Here is a 23,286-nt window from a genome sequence, read left to right as displayed (position 1 = left end):
GGGGCTGGAGGACAACATAACAGGCCTGCACGTGCTGCCGCACTTTTTGCGACAGAGCTGTATCACCACCTGGTTCCTGACTAATTCCCTTCTGGAACTCTGCAGCAAAGCCCAACACAATTAGCACAACGCAGAGTCTAACAACTGACCTAGGATGGCTCTGACAATCTTAACAGGCTGCAGACACGTGTAAATGCCATACCAATGAGCATTGTGGAATTCTGTACAGACTAGGTTTTATTGAGGTGACGATAATGCTCTAATGCTCAAGTGTATCAGTGTGATTTAATTACATTAGGGAAAACCCTCTTGGCCAATAGCACTGCAAATTGATGAAGGATTTATCTTGCATGCTGCTGCGTTATTAAGTTTTTAAGCAGTGTAAAAAGTGTGGGGAAACTGTCAGTGCAGCAAGTACTCATTTTTGGCACTAATTATTCTCAATTAAATCCTGTACTCCTGTCCACCAACATGTGGGCAAACCCAAAGCACCTCTCTTTAGAACCCCATAGGCTCTTTTTTTGGTTGATCACACAAGGTCTCGAGACAGCTGCAAAAAGCCAAACCTAAAAATGTGTACGTTTCTCCCATCTGTTCTTTTAATCACAGTATAGCACAAACAAGAAAATAAATGGCACTCGCTTGTACAAGACAAATAAAAAATTAAATATTTATTTGAATAACTGAGTTCAAGTTCGAACTGTAATGTTGGCAATGTAGAATTATGTTTTGAACTGATCACAAAAGCGTGCACAGAATGAATCTGAGCATTAGAAACAGCTGCATGTGTTAAAGAAACAAAAATAAACTCATGCTATCACTATACAAAATATAAAATGTTAAACACTTTCAATCACGGACCCGAATGTTTGTTATAGATCATATTTTAAAAAGATGTTACTATTCACATACTGAATGTTAAATGCACAGGAACTCTCTCCATCATTTGGTCGTCAAGATCTTTTTGCACTTTTGCGCACATTACAAGCAAGCAGGTATTTTATGGTTTACAATTTTGCTACTGATAATGAAAACATTAATAGTACGGTAAGAGTAATGTATAAAAGAGTTTCTTAAAACTAAAGCACTTCTCATGCAAAATCAGTGCTTTCTTTTTTAACAGAAGGCACCCTCGTAGCAATATTACGAATAAAAGATATACTTCTGAGATAGACTGACATTTATTGTGCAGTCTTTTACTACAGGAAATACTAATGTAACTAACTTTCTACAATAGCTACACAGGCATCAACAATTTAGCTTCATACTAATATTTCCAAGCAAATGTATTCTGCGTAAATGCTAGAGGGTGTACACAACTATAACCGCAAAGTATGAACATACCCCACTGTTGATCAAGTGGAAAGTATACGTCTAGTGTGCTTTTTACAGCCCCAAAAGAATTGGGCCAGTAGCAAAAGGACACTCACTGCTCGTTGACACTATAGTGATGTGTGTGAAAGAGAGACAACCCTTAAGAGCCACTGCAGCAAGAAAAGTGTCTAAAGATTCAAAATGAATCATCAGTATTTGATAACAATCTATTTCTTCAACTTAGAAGCTGCCTCAAAATTAGGTGCACCTTCAATTAATGTAACAGGAAAAAAGGCAATGAATCTTATTCAATTGTATTAATCATACCGGCTCGTAAAATGACCTAAGGCCACTGAGTGGGTAGACAACTAGATATATATATATATTTATATATTTTACAATTATTTCATTGTACTGTTCTAAGGAATAGATCTATTTAAAAACAAAAACAAAATGTTACTCGTTTCTAGGTTACGAAGTGGCTCCAGGCGTTGGGTTCACATTCTGTGTAGCCACTTGTGGTGCAACTTCAATAATTCGAGGTTTGTCTATAATTCTGGCGGTACGGTTGCCTTTTTCTACAATTCCAATTATCCATGCTTGATGGCCTTCCCCGTATTTTGGAGACTTAATTTCAGCGCAGAAACGTGCCGCCTGTTCACGTGGTAAACATATCAGTAGTCCACCTACATACAAGTTTAAAAAAAAACAAAGGGAAAAAAAGCAATATGTTACTTTTATAACATATTTCAAAGTCTACATTTTTTTTCACACGCTATAGACCTTTCAGTCTTTATTTCGGTCCTGGTCAATAGTGATCTTTCTCCCACAAAAAAAACGTTTAATTTCTCATAAAACGTGCTTATAGTTTGCTTCTCACCAATTTACATAATCATTCAAAATTATAAAGTTTTATTTCAATTAACGCATTTTGTAATTGCATATGTAACTCGCCAAGGACCAAGTCAAGTTGCCAGCAGCGTGTCACAAAATCAGAGATCCTTAACCCCTGCAGACAGTGCCAGGAGCCAATGAGAATCCAAGGATACACTGATGTCCATAGGACCCCTAGAGGGTGGGGCGGGTGTAGCTGCATTGCAAGGGCCTACGTAGCGTCTCAGAATATACTGTTATTAATTCTTAAGGTTCTCTTCAAACCATGGAGAATTACTTGCACTTAGGATGAGTGAAAAGTTGTTACCGTCTACCAAAGGTGAAAAAGTAAGGCACATCACACAGGGTGACAAAGCCTACAAATGCAGATTTTCCTTGTTTTCGACAGCCTCTGATCGAATGGATGTTAACTGAAAGAATGTAAAAGGAAATCGTATACGAAACATAGATCATTTTCAAAAGGAGCCTTGCATGGGATATGAACACTTCTTGTTTGGTAGAGACCTGCAGCCTTCCTTAGTGGATTAAAATGTAGGTGCACTGCACAAGAACAGCCAGCTCTGGCCACGTCATATCGTTTTTAGGTCGAGCATCAGCGCACATGCACTGTCTGCAATACCTTTTGTAGTCAATATACCAGGCATAAAACCTACTGCTGCTTACAATAGGCTGACTCCTGTGTCAGTCTTCTTTGCAGGCTCCTCAGTGGTTGGTGCTCCCGATACATCACTTCCGTGTTTCGCGAGGGAGCACCGGCCAAAGACAGTATCTTTACGCTGCAATTGTTAATAAATTCCTTTTGGGACTACTTTTTTATTTCCTCCTCCGGAAATGTGTGTTCTTCAGTGTCTCATGTATTTCAGTACTTTCACTGAATCAAACAAACAAGTTACTTACCTTCGGTAATGATATATCTGTAAGAAACATAGGTTAGTTATAGATTCCTTACCTTATAATTAACCCCAGGTGTCAGACTGGATCCATAAAGTTTTTCGTCAGCAGTACCTCTACGTGTCGGAAGGTGGCGTCGGTTGGTTCCGCGTCCGTCGTTGGCATTGTGGACGCCGGGATGACGTTGCGGTAGCTACTTAGATGCCGCCCTCGTGCACTGACGTCAGTTCTGTACACGACTTTCTGCGCCAGAAACGCAGAGCCATGCAAGACACTGACCACTGGTGCCCTGAAAGAATGTCCTTAACCCTAGAAATCAGTTAGCAGAACGGGGAGGATGGGTGGGGCGGTAAGGAACCTTAGAATAGATACCCCAGCAATACCAACCTCGGAGGTGGGTCTGCAAACCAAGATCACACCAGAAAGTCCTGGAGAACAGAACGGCCAAAGAATCTGTCTCTCCGGAATTGACTGTCCAGGCAGTAGTGTTTTGTAAATGTCTGCAGCGATGTCCACATAGCTGCCTGACAGATGTCATTTAGAGGGACCCCTCGTCCCAAAGCAGTCGTGGCTGCCGTCACCCTGGTGGAATGGCCCCACTTGAGGCTCCTTTTTAGCTCAAAAAAAAAAAAGGCTTTAATACGCAAAACGACCTATTTAGAGATGGTCCACTTGTGTACGGCCCGAACTTTCTTGGCGCCAACGTAGCCAACAAAGAGCTGGTCATTTACCCGGGACTGTTTGGTGCGATTCAGATAGAAGGAAAGCACATATTTTTGGTCCAGTCAGTGGAGTCGCTCTTCCTCTTTAGAAGGAGGCGGAAAGAAGGTGGGCAAAGTGATGGTTTGCCCGATGTGAAAGGAGGTGACCACTTTGGGAAGAAAGGATGGACTAGTTCTTAGGACAACATTGTCCGGATGTACAGCCAGAAAAGGAGGCTTGGTTGAAAGAGCCTGGAGCTCACTCACCCTTCTGGCAGATGCAATGGCTACCAGGAATGCAGTCTTAAGAGTTAAAAGTCGTAGAAGACAGTTGTGAAGCAGCTCAAAGGGAGCGCACATCAAATAGGTCAAGACCAAATTTAAGTCCCACTGAGGCATCATGAAGGAAATAGGAGGAAAGATATGAGTGATGCCTTTAAAGAAACTATTTACAACCGGGGACTTGAAGAGAGAAGGCTGATCAGGAAGCCTTAGAAAGACAGAAATGGCCGAAAGATAGCGCTTGATAGTGCCCAAAGCAGAGCCCTGCTGAGCCAAAGACAGGAAAAACAAGAGAACCTCAGAAAGAGGGGCAGAAAGGGGATCCACAGCCTTTCCTGCGCACCATGCCACAAATTTATTCCATCGGCAGGCGTATACCGCCTTAGGAGGGAGGCCACGCTGCCAAGATTACATCACAGACTTCGGGAGGCAAGTCAAATGACGTCAACTTCTGCCGCTCAATCTCCACGCAGGAGGTGGAGGCTGGACAGGTTCGGGTGGAGGACCGTCCCCTGCTGCTGCGACAGAAGATCCACCCAAAGAGGTAGTCTGGTCGGAAGATCGATGGCCATGTTGAGCAGGTCAGGATACCAGACTCTTGGTGCCCAGTCCGGAGCGACAAGAATGACTTGGGCCCGGTCGCGACTGATCTTCTTCAGCACTCTGGGCAGAAGTGGTATAGGCAGAAAGGCATATAGAAGACTGCAACTCCACTCGCGACAAAAAGCGTCGCCACACAAGTGCCGCCTTGGAAATTCCAACGTGCAGAATTGCTGACATTGCGCGTTCTCTTCGGTGGCGAATAGATCTAACCAAGGCTCTCCCCACTGCTGAAAGAGACCTTGCACCACCTCCAAGTGAAGACTCCATTTGTGATCAATCATGCACCTGCGGCTGAGTTCGTCCGCCCTGGCATTCAGAGAACCTGTAAAATATAATAGAGAGAGACCCCCTGCACCAGGTGAATAGGGTACTTTTCAACAGTAAAATCAAAAATTCCCTTGGCAAGATACTACGAAATAGAGCCCAAATGTTAGTATTGGACACTACTATTGTACAATTATGACAAAACATATATGTGTATATAAAAATTATACCAAATTAATTTGTATATTAAAAACAAACAATGCACAGCAAAAACAAATTAACATTCCATTGGCATATTATGCTAAAAATTGTCACTATCATAATTCATCTAAAAATGTTATATACTGCACAAATTCTCACATTTCACATATTAGTGTGAACAAAAAATATCGGCCTAAATAAAAACAGTACTATACAAATTGGCAATTATAAAAACACAAAAGGGGGGGGGAGACGAACAGAAGACAGTATGATTGTCATCAAGATTTGCACATCAAGTGTCAAAATTCAAAAGCTCAATTCTGGACACACTTAATTCTTGCAATACACAGGATGAGCTTGATTACTCGATTGTGCAATTTGTTGGCGCCAATGGAATGTTAATTTGTTTTTACTGTGCATTGTTTATGTTTTTAATATACAAATAAATTTGGTATAATTTTTATATACACATATGTTTTGTCATAATTGTACAATAGTAGTGTCCAATAGTAACATTTGGGCTCTATTTCGTTGTATCTTGCCAAGGGAATTTTTGATTTTACTAATCAGAGAACCTGCCAGGTGTTGAACCCTCCTGACGTAGGGTCCACAACCCCACCCCGCCCTGTTTGTTGCAGTACCACATGGCGGTGGAGTTGTCCTTGAACACCTGCACTACTCTTCCCCGGACAGAGCGAAGGAATGCCCTTAGCGGCCGAAGCCCCAGAAGGTTGATGTGGAGCTCTGACTTCGCCGGAGACCAAAGACCTCTGATCTCCACTTCTCCCATGTGGCTGCCCCAACCCAGAAGGGATGCATTTGTCACCACTGTGTGATCTGGTTGGGGAAGGGAGAGGGATCTGCCATTGACCCAATCCTGGTTTGTGAGCCACCACTGCAATTGTCGTGCAGTGCCCTCTGAGATCTAGATGCAATGGGACAGATTCCCCATATGCTGCGCCCATTGGAACTTCAGGTCCCACTGCAGAGCCCGCATATGCCACCTGGCATAATCGACTAGCAGGATGCAGGAGGGCATGAGGCCCAGCAGCCTCAAAGTCATCCTGACCGAAACCCGGGATAGAGGCTGAAAATCGGAATCATAGCTCGAATATCTCTGACTTGCAGTTCGGGGGGTTAAACTCAAAACTGCGTTGTGTCCAGAACTGCTCCGATGAATAGGAGCTTCTGAGAGGGAATCAAATACGACTTTGGCACGTTAATGGAGAACCCCAGCAAATGCAGAAGGTCGGTCGTAAACTGGAGATGGGAGACTACTGCCTGGGGCTAGCCCGCCTTCAACAACCAGTTGTCTAGATCGGGGAAGACTGGAACCGCTGATCTGCGCAGATGAGTAGCGACCACCGCCATCATTTTCGTGAACACCCAAGGTAAGGCCAAAGGGGAGTACGATAAACTGAAAGTGCTCGTGGCCTGCCGTGAACGGCAGGTAGCGCAGATGGACCGGCAGGATGGGGATGTGAAAATAGGCGTCCTGCAAGTCCAACGCTACCATCCAGTTTCCAGGGTCGTGGGTAGATAAGACCTGAGCGAGTGTCAACATCTTGAACTTCTCCTTCCGAAGGAAGTGGTTGACGTTCCGGAGATCCAAGATAGGACACAGGTCCTTGTCCTTCTTGGGTACCAGAAAGTAGTGGGAAGAGCAACCATGACCTACTTCTGGGGCAGGAACGCGCTCAATGGCTCCCTTGGGCAGGAGAGCCATGAATTCCTGTTGGAGAAGACCCAGATGATCCTCCGACATGTGATGGTACTGAGGTGGCTTGGCTGGAGGGGTAGCCTCGAAGGGGAAAGAGTAGCCCCTTCAGACTATCTGTAAAACCCACCTGTCTGACGTGATGGTCGCCAGTGGGGGAGGTGATGGCGGATCCTGCCGCCCACTGGTGATTGATGGGTCTGAAATGTCAGACTAGGAAGGTTTGGAGGCAAAAGCAGAGGAGGGGTTGGTGGACTGGCCCGGCAGCTGGCCCCCAGAACCACAGTGGTGGCTCCCACGTTCCCGGCTGCGCAAATGTTGGGAAACTTGCATCAGCTTATGACTCAGGTCGGAACGTAGTGGGGCACCCCTTCAGTAGCCACGAAAGGGGCGAAAATACGACTGCGCAGGGCGGCTGGAGAGGCCCAAAGAGTTGGCCATAGCCCACGAGTCCTTGAAACGCTCTTGAGCGTTGTCTACTTTGTCACCAAAAAGCGGCAGCCATCAAAGGGCATGTCCATAAGGGTGTCTGGACATCCCCAGAGAAGCCAGTCAATCTCATCCAGGCATAGTGTTGAAGGACAACCGACGTGGAAATCGTACGGCCTAGAGAATCGGTGGTATCCAGCCAACAGCTAATAGTAAACATAGCTGCATCCCTCCCGGCGGTAACAGCCTAGGAGAGTATGGTCCGGGACTCCTCCGGACACTGAGGCAGCACTTGCGCAACTGTGTCCCACACAGAGTGCGAATAACGGCCCAATAGACATGCGGTGTTTACCGACCGCAGTCCCAAGCTGGAGGAAGAAAAAATCTTCTTCCTAAGATGAACCAGCTTCTTGGATTCCCTATCTGGTGGAGCGGTACGGAATACGCTCTTGGAAGCAGAGGCTTGAACCACCAAGCACTCACGGGGGTGGGGTGTTGTGAGAGGAAAGTGGGGTTCGCCCGGGCGGTGGCATCTTGCAATCATCCTATCCCGGGAGCCCCAGTGTTGGGCCTGGACCAGGTGCCCAAAAGGACGTCGGTTAGGCTTCATTAAACGGCAGCAGGGGCTCCGAAGAGCTCGCTTTTGGTCGAAGCCCCTCTGTCAGGAGGGTGGTCCTGACCACCACTGTAGGGAGCTCGAGGTGGAGAGCCTTGGCCGCCCTATGCAACACCACTGCATGGGAAGCTTCTTCCTCCGTAGTCACGGTAGGAGGAGACTACATGCCAAGGTCAGGGGACGTATCAAGACTACTGGCATCCCACAGGTCCTCTATCCAGTCCTGGTCAAACTCCAACTGGTCTGTCAGAGGGTCACCTGACCTCTCCCAGTCCTCCTCCTCCTCCTCGTCCTCTGGGTGCCAATATAGCCTGAAAGGGACCCCAGGAGTGAACAGGGGCCCAAAAACCCCACTAGGCATCTGGTGACGCCGGTCCGCCTCCGTGTCCACATAAGGATGGGAGCCGGGGGCGACGCCGGTCGGAGACACGAACCGGCGTCCAGTGCGGGTGAGGTGCCGCGGGAAGCGGTGTCGGTGGAGATGTAATGAGGTTAACTGGTGCTGATCCGGAACCAGGCCTGGATCCATGGGGGGCCTGTGGCGCCAATGCCGGAGCCGCCAGCAGAGAAGGCCTTCGATCCCCAACCGGGTCCACAGGGCCAGAAGGCACGCCAGCGGTTTCGGGCTGCCCAAAGATGGCATGCATCGCCTCGTAAAACTGACGAAGCTGGGCAGGGGTCGTTCCGGGTCCTGGGAAAGGAGGGAACAAGTAGTAGGCCCTTCAGCGTCCGCACACGGAGAGGCAGCAGGGGCACCACCCGCATCCCTCGTTGCGCCAGCCAACCGACGGGGAGCAGTCGAAGAGCGGCTATGTTTCTTCCACTTTTTGCTGGGCTTCGACTTACCTGACCCCGAGTGTAAAGACTTGGATGACGAGTGGTGATGGCTCCGCGACCGGTCCCTCGACCTCCCACGCGGCCGGGACCTTGAATGGCAAGGAGCCGAATGCCTGCACTCAAGAAGCTTTCGGGACCGCTCCCTAAAAGACTTCGGAGCCATAGTTCGGCAGTCGGAGCACAACTCAGGGTCATGGTCGTGCTCCAGGCAAAAGAGGCACACGCGGTGCGGATCCTTGACAGACATTAGTGGGTTCAGGAAAAACAAGCCTTGAAGCCAGGCATACCTACGTGCACCAGGAGTCGTAGGACTCAAAAAGACGTCGACAAAAGTCTCTCAAAAAGTTCCGTCAAAAAATGACTGGAGGTACCGCTCTTTCCGGATCGGCACTGGCTGGTGCGGAAAAAGAAAGAACTTACCTCAGCGTGCAAGGGCGGCGTCTAAGTAGCTACCGCAACGTCATCCCGGTGACCACGATGGACGCGGAGCCGACCGACTCCACCTTCCGACGTACAGAGGTACTGCTGACGAAAAACTTTCCGGATCCAGTCTGACGCCTGGGGGTAATTCTAAGGTAAGGAATCTTTAACTAACTGTTTCTTTCTGATATGTGGAATGTTCATGCATTTATTAAACGTATGCCTGCTTTCGGTCTCTTACTACATTTTGTACACTAGATTTACACTTTAGGGAAAAAGTTGATGGACCTCGCCGGTTTTGTAATCCAGACAGGGCACTAAAATACAGAAAGGTTGACATAGACAGCATGCCCACAATCTCTCACCATGCTTGGCAATGCAATCAGTTCCTGGTGTTACAAATTTGACTTTTCCCCTCCTAAAGTCAATATGTTGGTGTGAATTGCTCACAAATCTGTGGTGCATTTTTGCTAAATCACTAAGCATACCAACCACATAGGAATTTATTTATTCCAGGCCATTTCAAAGCTGCAGGTGTGGGCAGAAGTATAAACCTGTGCCCAATAATATAACATGTATGGGATCAAATGAAACTTAGGTAACTGTATGAAACCTTCGGGTGCATAATAAAGCATAAAAAGACAGAAAGATGTGCAGAGTTCAAAAACACCATTGTGGTTTGATCACCAGAAATAAAGCATCCCTGTTTCGGAGAAGAGCGCATCTTATAGGTGACCGTTTTCACAGAGGACTGCTATGGAGCTATACCCTACTAAGATACATCAAATGCCCCAGAGACGCCGAAGCAAGCAGTACACACTCACTGTGCGTGTAATATGGTTCTATAGGGACTATAAACAATAGAACACTATGGAATTTTTAATCCCAGAAATTATGTTATCAGGCCTTAAGCTTTTCAGCCGCTGCCTCTGAGAAATAATTATAACACTCATTCTGTATTTGGAAAAGTGATGAGGTTAGCGTCCTGTTTGCAGCTGTTCATCTAAGACTGAGGGCTGTGGAGGGATTGCTTATGTCGGGTGTCTGTAACAGAAATTAGTGCACTACGAAAGATGGCAGGTCCATGCCAGGGCGCGCTGCCACGTTCATCAGCAGACACTCTAATGAGAAGTGGCACTGACTCTTGCTGGTGATGCTGAGCATTGCAGTTCTCCAGCCTGGCAGATCTAGGGCATATGCCTTTGTAATGCAGCAAAGAGTGCCCTGGGGAATGCGTCTCACTTGCTTTTAGTGGATTTTGGGTGAAAAGGAGGATATTTATATTCATATGCAAAACAGCTAGAAAAAAATAACCATTGGGTTGCAGAGGAGAACGGGTGGGGGCGTGGAAGAGGAAGAGGAGTACTGCTTTCCATTCAGTCAGGTTTTCAGGTCGAGAATCAGCATGCATGCACGGTCTGCAAGACCTTTTGAAGTCAATATATTGTGTGTAATCCCTCCTGCTGCTTGTCTGCAAGACCTTTTGTAGTCAATATACCTCCTGCTGCTTACCATAGGCTGACTCCTGAGACAGTCTTCTTTGCAGGCTCCTCATTGGTTAATGCTCCAGATACAACACTTTCGTGTTTCGCTTAGGAGCACCAGCCAACTACAGTTTCTTTATGCTGCAATTGTTTATATATTCCTTCAAGGACTATTTTTTTATTTCCTGCTCCGGAAATCTGGGGTCAGATTCCGAAAAGTTTTGCTTCTATTCATCATTTTAACCCCTTCGACGCTCATGACGAGCTGGGCTCGTCATGGCGTAGCCTCCTCGCACGCTCATGACGAGCCCAGCTCGTCACGTAAAGTGCGCTTTCGCAAAACCCAGCGTACGGGCGGAATTCCGCCCGCACGCATGCGGTTAAAACGTACTTCCGTGGAGGGAACAATCGCAAACGAACAGGCAGCATGGTTCAGCAAAACACATAGGCAGCATGGTTAGGCAATATCAAAGGAATGTTTGTGTACAAATTAGAGGGACAGTGGGGCTTTTTCCACTTGCATAGGAGTGGGAGGTCGAGCATAAATTGGGGTCCCCTTTTTGGACAATATCAAAGGAATCCCTTAGCCCTCGTGGGTGCAGTTTCAGCAGCACACCGGTTCTTGATGCTGATCTGCTGGTTACGGATGGGGCACGCCGACATGGAAGGTGAGTTCAGGGAGAACGAGGATTTATATTTCTGCGCTTGCGGACCAGACTGTGTGCATCACAGTGTGTCATGTGTGAACACAACACTGTATTATTATAATCTGTTCACAGCTTTATTTGTGTGACAATGTGTAGTGTAGTTCCAATAGTACCCTTTCATGCAGGACTTACGCTGTTTACGGAAAACATATACTGTGGGCTTGGTGGCATACTGACTCTGTACACCCCCACCGAATATGTCAGCTATGTTTTCGCATTAGCTAGCTCGCAGTGCTACTAGAATCTCCTGTTATCAGAGAGATTAGTTTTTGCAACTTTAGAGCACAATAGACCCATCGGAGTGTCATAAAATTCTTAAGGTTCTGAAGTCAGGTTCAGCCTCTGACCCTTGCCCGGCGAGGACACTGGCAGCAGTTGCCGAGGTCATTAACACAGAGGTGAATACCATGATCAATATGTCCCTTCAGGAAGGGGTGGTACCACAGGCTTGGAAGGAGGCCAAGATTCTTCCTCTTCTAAAAAAGCCATCGCTGGGACCCCTCTGCCCAGGGAATTACCGGCCTATTTCCCTCCTTCCTGCTGTGGCGAAGGTGTGCGAGAAGGTGGTCAATAAGCAGCTGACGGACTTTGTGAAAAGGGAGAGGCTCCTGCACCCTGCTCAATCATGGTTCAAGGCATCTCATAGTACAGAGACTGTGTTGGTGGAGGTGGCGGAGGTCATCCGGGAGAGCTTGGACGCAGGCGGGAGAGCAGCACTTATTCTGCTCGACCTCTCGATGGCGTTCGATATGGTCCCACATGCACTCCTTTTCTCTCGTCTGGCGAAGATAGGTCTGTCGGGCGCTGTGTGGGGCTGGTTTCGGTCCTTTCTGGATGGGCGTGTCGAGCAGATTTGGATTACGCCGTCCTCCTCCTCACCTCAACCGGTAACTACAAGTGTCCCGCAGGGTTCCTCCCTTAGCGTCCTTTTTTTTAATATCTATGTTACTCCGCTGATCTATCTGGCGGAGGAGTTGGGGGCTAAGGTGATGACATATGCTGATGATACTCAGTTGCTTTTTACCTGGGACAAAGACGTGGACTCGGTATTACCGGTGCAACACTGTCTGTACTCCATTTTCAAATGGTTGGCAGAGGCACAGCTTAAATGTAATGAAGAGAAGTAGGAGGTTCTGCTCTTTGGCAAATTCCCCCCCAATTTCAGAGAGCAGCTCTGGCCCCCCGAGTTTCCTTCACCTACTTCATCAGGGAAAGCAGCAAAAAAACTTGGGGGTATGGTTTGATGAATGTCTTTCCTTTTCGACGCACATTAATAAGCGGGCTCGATGTTACTTTGGCCTGCTTAAAACTTTTAGAAGATTTTTTCCCCCTCCTTCAGGCAACGAGGAAAACAGTTACCTGTGCGCTGATTCTGTCAAGGCTGGACTATGCCAATGCCCTTTATTCTGGTGTTCCTGGGTACCTGATGAAAAAACTGCAGGTGGTTCAGAATACAGCAGCCACACTTCTTCTGGGCATTTCGGCTAGAAACAGTGTCCACCAATAGCTCCGCTCTCTTCACTGGCTCCCCATGTTGGATAAAGTCACATTTAAATCCTTGACTCTGGTCCACCGTGCCCTTTATGGCCGTGGCCCTCTTTACTTACAGAGGCATTTCTCTTTTTATGTTCCCGCACGTTCTCTGCGGTCCTCGTCCCTTTGCTATGCTCTGGTCCCTCGTTTTAAGTTTCAGAGAATAGGGGGCAGTTTCTTCACTGTGAAGGCGACGACTGCCTGGAACGCCCTCCCTCCTGCGTGACGCTCCATCCAGGACCCAGTTGTGTTCAGGAGGAAACTGAAAACACACTTATTCTCCGGATAGTATTCAGTCTCCTCCTCTGCTAGGTGCCGCAATACTCATGAGTGGTACAAAAGGGGGTGGTGATGGACGGAGCATCTGAATCAATCAAGCACTCACACCCAGTCAAAAGATCTCGGTTTAATCCATCACCGTTCTTTAGCCCACTACCACCCCAGTTCAGACATGGCTATATGCAAATCAGTCTGACCCTGTGCCTCATGGGAACAGTCCAGCCCGAACTACCAAGACATGTCTTCCCTGGACCGGAAACAAGCTTCCGAGAACCGGTTTCTGGCATTCCAGCCGTCTTCAGCCCGGCTTGCTTGAATCCAGTGGCAAAGTGAGCAAGGGACTCACGTCTGAGCATACCCTGCCACACTTATGGCGGACAAAAGCTGTACAAAACCCAGATCTTTTGACTGGGTGTGAGTGTTTGATTGGTTCAGATGCTCCGTCCATCACCACCCCTTTTTGTACTGCTGTGGCCGCCATAAGTGTGGCAGGGTATGCTCAGACGTGAGTCCCTTGCTCACTTTGCCACTGGATTCAAGCAAGCCAGGCTGAAGACGGCTGTAATGCCAGAAACCGGTCCTCAGAAGCTTGTTTCCGGTCCAGGGAAGGCATGGCTTGGCAGTTCGGGCTGGACTGTTCCCATGAGGCACAGGGTCAGACTGATTTGCAAATGGCCATGTCTGAACTGGGGTGGCAGAGTGGGCTAAAGAACGGTGATGGATTAAACCCAGATCTTTTGACTGGGTGGGAGTGTTTGATTGGTTCAGATGCTCCGTCCATCACCACCCCTTTTTGTACCGCTTTGGCCGCCATAAGTGTGGCAGGGTATGCTCAGACGTGAGTCCCTTGCTCACTTTGCCACTGGATTCAAGCAAGCCAGGCTGAAGACGGCTGTAATGCCAGAAACCGGTCCTCGGAAGCTTGTTTCCGGTCCAGGGAAGGCATGGCTTGGCAGTTCGGGCTGGACTGTTCCCATGAGGCACAGGGTCAGACTGATTTGCAAATGGCCATGTCTGAACTGGGGTGGCAGAGTGGGCTAAAGAACGGTGATGATTAAACCCAGATCTTTTGACTGGGTGTGAGTGTTTGATTGGTTCAGATGCTCCGTCCATCACCACCCCTTTTTGTACCGCAATACTCATGAGTAGCTGTGCGCGTTATAAATTTATGTAACATAACATAACATAATAACGTCAGACTCGTGGAAACAATATACTACTTTTCACCCAGTCACCTTTGCTTGCTTGTTTTGCTCTCAGAGAGATACACAGAAGAAACAGTTGAGTGTGTTTACAATAAGAATTTATTGTACCGTAGTTCTTCTCATGTAAAATAAGTGCACTGCTACAACTATAATCCAGTAGCAGAGACATAGAACCAGCAGTACAGTGAATAGAAAATAGTATTGTTCTACCATTTTGCAATAGTCATAAACACATACATGAATATGAAATGCATTTATAAAATAAAGTGTGTACACCTAAGATGCCTGTCTAGATGTACTCAAGTGTACCTATCATGTGTGTAGGTGCGAAAGAGCCTAAGTCTAAGAGCCAAGATTCCTACTAGGATTTAGTCAAACCCTAATACCTGAATAGTGAGATTGTGGGACCTCGTCCTGGACTTGAGCTTGACACCCCGCAAGGGATCGTCAGACCACTGTCAGCTGGAGCAATGGCATGTCAGAGCTGCAGCGTCTCTGGTCAGTGTGTCGGCCATGAAGTCTCGATTCCCTCCTGCTTACTGATAGCAAGAGGTGCTGCATTTATGCAGTCTATGTGCGATGTTCCCCATTGTTTAGTATGAGAATGACGTTGGGGATTAAACCATGTGTGTCGATGGAAGAGATGAAGTGGACCTCCTGTGGAGTGTACTCATAAATTATTCATATGTCCTAAGGATGATGTCTTAGCAATATCGATTGGGAAAAAACCACCCTTGGCATGGAACTAGGTGAAAGGTTTAGTCCATAAAAGGCTACTGTCCTTATAAGGCGTTATGTCCATACAATGCAGTCTGTCCTTATTTGGAGTTATGACCTTATAAGGCTTATTCATATGAAATGATGGGGAGACGATGTACGGAAAGTGTACAATGTCCCCCAGACCTATATCAGGGTACCGATATGAAATATAACACCCACTCCACCTTATAATTAACAATGATGATACACATTTATAACGGTGTCAGTGCATAAAATCATCAAGCAGTCATTTAAAATGTTTCCAAAAACGTTAAAACTTCATTTAAAAACAGTTTAAAACGAGGAAATAAATGTTTTTGTGAAAGTTTGACATGTTTAGTGAAGTTCCGCAAATCACAGTTCTAAATGAGTTCGATCACACAAGTTGAACTACTGTAAGCGTACTAAGAAGGCCATGCTTTGTTATAGAAAGTGTCAATTTGAAAAAAGTTCTTTTGAAAAAGAAGGGGAAAGAAAAAACCGAATTTATTCCCAGCACACGGGGAGTCAGATTATATGTCCTGGCTGGGAGACATAACATTGTCGTTGCCTGCTGTCGTAGGGGACAACATTGTAGTACCTCGCAAGGCACTTAAAGTGTGCATAAATGAAAGTCCTCAGTGCTGCCAAGAGTTGTTGGTGAGGCAGCCGGTGCTGCATTTGATACCTCGGTGCCAAGGGTAGAGCTGAAATCCAACTCAGCCAAGGGCACCTGCGGATCCTCGAGGAATGCATGCGTTAAGATGGGAATACGCCGAGGACAGAGTCGAGCAAGGGACCGCAGTAGTTCCAGCCTGGAGTCTAAGTCCGCTGGCGTCTCCGTTAGAGGTGTCAGACAGCTGTCCACCCCGCCTTCTCCTCTGCAAAACAGGTATCGGAAAACAGGTACGATGCACTCTTCGAAGACTGGTCTGAATGACAGGAACCAATAAGCACTTAGTTCTCGAAGTCGAGGCGCACCCAGATGTTGTACCATGCACTCACAGTAATATCTTTCCAGGAGAGCTTTTTCAATCATGCTGGTGGATGGTCTGTCCGTTGCGAAACAGGTAAACGAAAATCAGGATTCCAGCAATAGCAATCAGGATCAGAGGTAGACTCACGAAAATGCTTCTGAATAAGGAGTGTATAAATCGTTCAGCATTAAGTAACTCCCATTCAAATGTAATTCAAACACTGGCGTGATCACGGCAGCTGGATTTCTTTTCATGTGGCAAGACAGATTCGAAACTGAACCACTACAGGCCCATGCAAAACGATACCTTGGCACATGAGAGAAACGCTTAAAGCGCTCTTGCAGTTAGTACCACTAAGAAACACTTCTTGATCCTCACTCCTGCATCAAAATCTATATGGTAAATGCCAGGATTTCTTAATGTATTCTTTACCAAATTTTTCATATTTGCCTGCCTGCCTGCCTTTGTTCAAGGCAATAGTGAAACTGAAAGGTCGTGACCGGGAGAGTGATTTAGCCGTGGATTGGCCATTCTGTGGATGGTAACTCAGCCACAGTGAATGGAAGCCTGTCCAGTTTCTTCAATTTGCAGCATTGCATATTTAGCTCCCCGTTGTGCCATTTCTATCTTTGTATCAGTTAGATTGTATTCTGAAAACAGAGACGTACAGTTTATAAAACGCCAAGGCACAAAGCCTGCACGCAAAGATTGTAGCGTCCAGCTCAATAACATAATAGAACGTAACTGTGATTGGCGGTGTTGTAATATCGCTAAATCCTGTTCCAGTAGGTCTATAGTAGAAGATACAATGTTGCCCAATAAATATACTCTGGAGGTCAAAGTTGTTAACCCATTATCCACCACAGCTAAAGCTTTTTCTAAGTTTATACGGTCTATTTCCTGTATTCTCTCTACAGCTTCTTGTTGGGAAATCTTCCAGATTTCCTTATAGGCAGCATAAATGCCTGCATATATGAAACGTTTTCGACGTTGTTTCCTAGGTCCTAGCAAAAAGTCCCTAAGATCCATGTCTTGTGAGAGTAAAGAGAAGTGTTGTTTAACTTCTGCAAGTGTTGAGGTTTCTAGCCATTCTAGGCACAACTTCCCAACACTATAGGATGTCACTACCACTGGATGTTCTCTCTGTACATATCGTGGGTCTGGCCTATGCATACGGAGTCCCTTGGTGATATGCAGGAACCGTTAATGGCATGGGTTTGGGTTTGTGTCTAAGGGCCAAACCACTCACTCCTTCCAATTTGGGGCTGATCTATTGTACTTTAGTATGTCGTCAATTGTTACCCCTTTCTCTGAAGAAGAATTCTACCACCCCTGTGATGGTGTAGGTAATTCTGGAGTGTTCAGGTGGTCCTTAGTCTTGGCTATTCCCAGACAGGATGTCTGTTGCACAGTATCATTTAAAAAGATAATCTGCTGTGGAATGAGGCATGCTCTTAATAGTGTCTCTGTACCCTGGACTTGCCAGTTCCATGAAACCCAAATCAATTTTCAGTCAATTTCGTCTTTCCATAGGTTTAAACCCTGTTCAGACAATTGGGCCAAAAAGGAAGCAGAGTAAACCCGTTTAGTGTTTGTCAGCATAATTTTCAGTGCTGATTTTGGTACACCCTTATAATAAAATGAGACTGGATCTGTGGTGTTGAACCATGAAAAGTATACACATTTCTGTGCAATCATTTGTGAACTACTTTTTGGTGGTGTTGTGCAATGTTCCCACTGATGATACTCAAATACACAATGGATTTGTACAAGAAATGATGACCACAATGTTGATAACAGTACAATTTTTCATAGTCTGAAGAACCCTCTAACATTTGATTATTAGAAAATGCAGCAGTTTTTTTCTAAATCAGACAACATGTTATTTACAGTTTCAGTGTACCAATCATCAGAAAATGTACTGGAGGTAATTAAATCACTTAATGAGATTTTAAATACATGATTAATTTTTAAAAGTTCGGTTGGTCCGAATATGTTGAAATCAATTTTGTCCCATACTATACCATCGGGTATAGGACCAGCTGTAATGTTCACTGATGACAAGTCTCTTTGTTCACGATGTGATGATGGCTGTGGCTTCAGTAGGATGTTGACCTTTTGGGTTGTTGAACCTTGTTGAAGAAAGTGTTCATTGATAAGCATACTAAAAGTCAATACTAAGCCTAGCCAGAAAATAAAAAACAATATCCCAGAATATACCCAGAGTTCAATCCAAGGAGATACCAGGTATGACGTTTGAAGAAAGAGAAAGAAGTTCTTTAATTCTTGCTTGAATGGTGTTTTGGCTGGCATCGTTTACGGCTCGCTTGGATCCAGGGAAAACGTATCCAAGCTAATAAAATAGCCAGAAGCTGTTAGATCAATTGTAGGAATTGCATCGGGATTAGTTGAAATGTCCCTTTTCTCTCGATGAGGCATGTTGATGTAGACGTCTGTATTTTGTCTAATTGCAACTTGTGAGTTATTCTGATTTTCATTACGTATTTGAATGTTTGGTTCAAGTGGAACAAGTTCCATAGCATTGCTGCTTAGTCCTGCATTCCTTTCAAGTGGCTCTTCAAACGTCATGAGTCTTTCAGTTTGAACTTCTTGGATTGTAGCTAGAGGAGGGCATCTGCTACAGCGGAGTCCACTAGGCCTACTGTTTAGTATCGGTCACATAGATACATTTTTTCTCCTTTTTTCTGGCAAGAGGCAGAAATAACACAGTTCTTGTTCCGTGTACTGTAAGGACTGGTACAGGTTTTCTGTAAGAAGGTCCAAATTCCTTTTTGTCAGCAATTTTCTCTCTGACCAGATCCCCGACTTTTGGGATCCAGACAGGTCTTGCCGTGACTACCTTGACTTCCTCAGTGGCGGTCTGCTTTAGATGGACATTGCTTTGTTTTGTCCTGGATTCATTTAGATTCTGTAAAACAGCCAAACGATTATGGATATCAAATGGTTTTTCATTCGCCACTGCGCCTTCCCAATCAAGATCAGGTACCCACATTTGTATCCCAAAGAGGACCTCATATGGAGTGCCCCCCCCCCCCTAGAGCGCTTCTTGGCTGGTTGTTTAATGCCCGCTGTACCACATATAGGTGTGTGACCCAACTACCGCCCTTGCCTAATACCCTAGCTGTTAAAGATTGCTTCAAGTCCCGTTTTTTTCTCTCCAAAACCGAATTTCCCTTGGGATGGTACGGAGATGAGAACTGCGATGCTACTCCCATTCCTTCCATGGCCCCTTTGTAAGCCCGAGAGTTAAATGCAGGGCTGCGGTCAGAGTGTAACGTGCTAACTGCATATGTACCGATAAAGACTTGCAAATCTTTTATAACAATTAGAGCGTCAGCAGAACATGGAGGCCATACCCATAGGAATCTCACGCATGATTCCACTGCTACTTTGATATATTTGTAGGCCCCGTCCGTTTATAAGGGGCCGCAGTGGTCCAAGTACACACATGCAAGAGGTTTGTCTGACTTCAGTAATGGCATCTGTGCCGGGAGTGCAACGGTGGAGCCTTTCATCGGCTGGCAGATGTCGCATTTCAAGACATAGTCTTTAGTTTGCTTAGTTAACCCTAGCCACCAATAGCGCTGTTTCAGTAAAGAAATAGTCGCTGTAACGCCTGTGTTCGCAGAGCCCAAACCCTTGTGTGCAGCTAATATTAAACCTTGCCTACAAACCATATTTGGTATTTCTCTATCCCCCACTCCAGGAATCTGAGCATATTGAATGTTTTGTGCATCTAACTTGTAGGAGTATTTGAGTGGAATTTTTTTAGGTACTGCTGTGCTTCCTTTGCGTGATGCGATGAAAGCTACCATTATTTCTCGGTCTATTCTCGTTTTTGAACAAGCCAGCGCAGCTACGGAAGCCGTGTGAACAACCCCCTTTGCGGCTTCATCATCAGCCAATGAATTCGCCTTAACGTGAACGCCATCACGTTGATGACACAGTGTATGGATCACGCGAGTCCTCGGTAGTTCAGATTTCAATTCCGCTACTTGTTCCCATAACATTTTGTTTAATTGTGCCACCTTTTGCGTTTTTAAACCCGTTTTGATCCCAATACTGTAAGTATTCATTGTATGACTGTAAACTGTAAAAAGAATCACACACGATTAGTGTGGGGAATTCTCGATCCATAATTACTAGTGCCAGTATGAGTGCTTTTAATCCTGCCAACTGAGTCGTGCAGTCTTCTAGAGATTGCGTTTTTGTGCAACTAAGATGGAACTTGCCATCACGCATGTGACCTTTAACGATAGCACAAGCCAAAAATTATTGCCGCTTACTTCCTATAGCCGGTTGCTCAGATCCGTCAGTATAAATAATATATTCATACTGATCTAGAGGCAAGCTTTTATTTGATAGAGGATATTCTTTTTAAAAAATATATTTTTATTTGCATTGTTAATAACTCAACATTACAGTCATGACATTGGCAGCATAAAATCCCCTAGTCCCTCTCCCGCCCCTCCCCAATGGTACTCTGCTTTTACGTCTTCATGTTGTACAGGTGCACTGTCCATCCATCCTAGTGAACAGGTAATTCTCAGCACTCTCTACCAACCCCTCCCTTTTGCCCATGTCAGTTCGTAGATTGTTATTGTGTACCTCCCCCTCCCAGCCCCCCATCCAGCCCATGATAGTGTCTCCACTTGGACCAAATCTTTTTAAACTTCCTAGGACAACCCCGTGACTTATAGGTCACCCTCTCCGCCGCCATGTAGAGATCTAGCCCTCTTCTCCACTCATCCACGTTCGGGGGGGGGGGGGGTCGATGATCCCCAGTGTTTTGCAATGCCTCTCTTTGCCACCACTAGGGCCAGAACTAGGAACACCAGGAGGGGACGTGGCAAGTCAACATCGTTGGTCATCCCTAATAGGACCAGTTTGGGCTCTTGTGCAATCGGTACAGCTAATACCTCACTGAGCTCCGTAAATACGTGGTTCCAGTAGGTTTGTATCACTTCACATGACCATATTATGTGATAGAAATCCCCACCTTCTCTGTGACATCGGAGGCAATTAGTGTCTGTTGCTTTCCCCATTTTGTGTAGTCTCACCCTGTCATAGTAGGTCCTGTGTAGCACGTTGTATTGGATGAGACGGAGCCTAGACTTAATCGCAACCTCACGCGGATGCATCAACACCACATCCCAATCTATGTCCTCAAGTACTCCGACCTCCTTCTCCCAGGTATCTCTAAGCTTCGCCAGGTCCCCCAGCATATTATTGGTTAACGTTTTATAAGTGAGTGAGACTGCCTTAGTTTGTATCTGTTCCTGCAGAAGCCTACCCGCTAGGTGTATATTTTGCGCCCTCCAAGCATGGCGCAGCTGGGTGTATTTGAAGAGCTGTGAGTGCTGGAGCCCAAACTCTGATTTCAGGGTCTGGAAGGGTTTTAGTTCCCCTTTAGCGATCACGTCCCCAATTGTGGAGATTCCAATATCATCCCACCGTTTGAAGCCTTGAAGTTTATGCAATTCAGTTAACCACTTGCAATGCCATAGTGGTGTCTGCCGGGTGGGTGTCTTTTCCCAGCCTGTGCGCTTCGTAGCCTTATTCCAGATCCGTAATGTGATGGCCATAGCCGGAAGCAGTGGCTTCCTTGCGGAGCCGCCATACAAGTAGAACAACAGGTTGTGTGGGGACAATTTATGTCGCTCCAGGGCATATGTGGGTTGATCTGCCTGTGCATGCAGCCATTCATTGATTGGGGCCATGTGTTCCGCCTAGTAGTAGGCTTCGAGGTTGGGGAGTGAGATCCCTCCGCTATATTGGTGGCGTTGGAGAGTGGTTAGTGCTATTCTTGGCTGTTTGCCAAGCCATAGATAGGTCCTGAGGTCTGAGTGAATTTTATTCAGTAGCATGTCTGGGATTAAGTAATACTCATTTTGCAGGGCATATAGATATTTGGGGAGTATGATCATTTTGTACATGGACGCTCTACCCAAGAGTGTCAGAGGTAGCTGCCGCCAGCGATCGATGTCAGCTGTGGAGTTTAGCATTATCCTCTCTAGGTTTTATTGCAGCGAGAGTTTCTTATCCAGGGTGATGTAGATGCCAAGATATTGGAAGCCCTCAGTGGTAACAACCAGTCGGTCTGGCAAAGTCGTCCCCCGGTCGCACCCTCTGGGGTCATACAGATTAGACTTTTGCAAGTTTATAGCATAGCCGGAATATCGGCCATAACGTTCCAGTTCCAGGAACAGCTCCGGGACAGTGGTGTCCGGGTTGGTGATGTATAGGAGTACATCGTCCGCGTAGAGGGATAGTTTCTCCTGTGTCAGGTCCGCATCCGTTACACGGAATCCGGTGATCTGTTGATTCTGTCGGACCCTAGCTGCCAGTATCTCAATGGCAAGTGAGAACAGGAGGGGTGACAAAGGGCAGCCTTGGCGTGTGCCTCTTTGAATTTGAATTTCGTGGGACAGTCTCCCGTTCACCCTCACTTTAGCACGCGGATTGGTGTAGAGGAGACGGACCCATGTCTGAAACTTTGGGCCAAAACCAAATCTTTGTAAAACGCCCTCCAGGAACGGCCAGTGCACCGAGTCAAAGGCCATCTCGGCGTCGAGTGAGAGAAACCAGTGCGGTGGCTCCCTATCTCTCACATCCTGCAGCCAGTTATGAGTGCGCCTAAGGTTGAGTTTCGTGGCCCTGTCGGGCAGGAAACCGGTTTGGTCCAGGTGTATTAGGTCCGGGATTACCGATCTCAGCCGCTGCGCCAGGACGGTCGCAAGGAGTTTCACTTCCGTATTTAGAAGAGAAATGGGCCGGTAGGACGCACAGTCCTCCTGTGGTTTGCCCTCTTTATGAATTGGGATGATTGTCGCCAGTGAGAGGTCAGCGGGGAGCCTTCCCTCCTGATATGCTCCCAGGAAGAGGTTCCTCAAGTGCGAGGCCAATATATCCGCCGTGCACTTGAAAAATTCCGCCGGGAAACCATTCGGTCCCTGGTAGAGGATATTATTGTTCATATTGCAGGAATGCTTGTGTTTTTAAACTTGGATCAAATCTGTATTCAACATCTGTTGCAGTAAAAGAATTATGTCACTGTATCCATCTCGGATGTAACGCTTTCGCATTTGGGATGCTGGCCTTTGTAACAGCTTCTAATGCCGGTACTGGAGTTACAACAATAATGCCTTTTCCCTGAGCCAGTGCTCTTTCTCT

The 23,286-nt window shown here is 46.4% G+C and overlaps 1 protein-coding gene across 3 annotated transcripts in view; it reads right to left on the bottom strand.

Moving 5' to 3' along the window:
• Positions 1-656: 656 nt before the first annotated feature.
• Positions 657-23,286, bottom strand: part of SEPHS1 (selenophosphate synthetase 1) — a 308,347-nt gene continuing 285,717 nt past the window's right edge. For 2 of the 3 annotated variants that reach the window (XM_078674220.1, XM_078674218.1), the window contains exon 9: positions 657-2,000. In XM_078674220.1, the coding sequence (XP_078530346.1) occupies positions 1,786-2,000 (215 nt within the window). In that variant the 3' untranslated portion in view covers positions 657-1,785. The remainder of the gene's footprint in view (positions 2,001-23,286) is intronic. The other variant, XM_078674219.1, reaches the window with a different exon arrangement.

Source organism: Lissotriton helveticus, chromosome 1_1 (genome assembly GCF_964261635.1).
Source record: "Lissotriton helveticus chromosome 1_1, aLisHel1.1, whole genome shotgun sequence".
In the NCBI taxonomy this organism is placed as follows: domain Eukaryota; kingdom Metazoa; phylum Chordata; class Amphibia; order Caudata; family Salamandridae; genus Lissotriton; species Lissotriton helveticus.
This window is presented reverse-complemented; position numbering and strand designations above follow the sequence as displayed.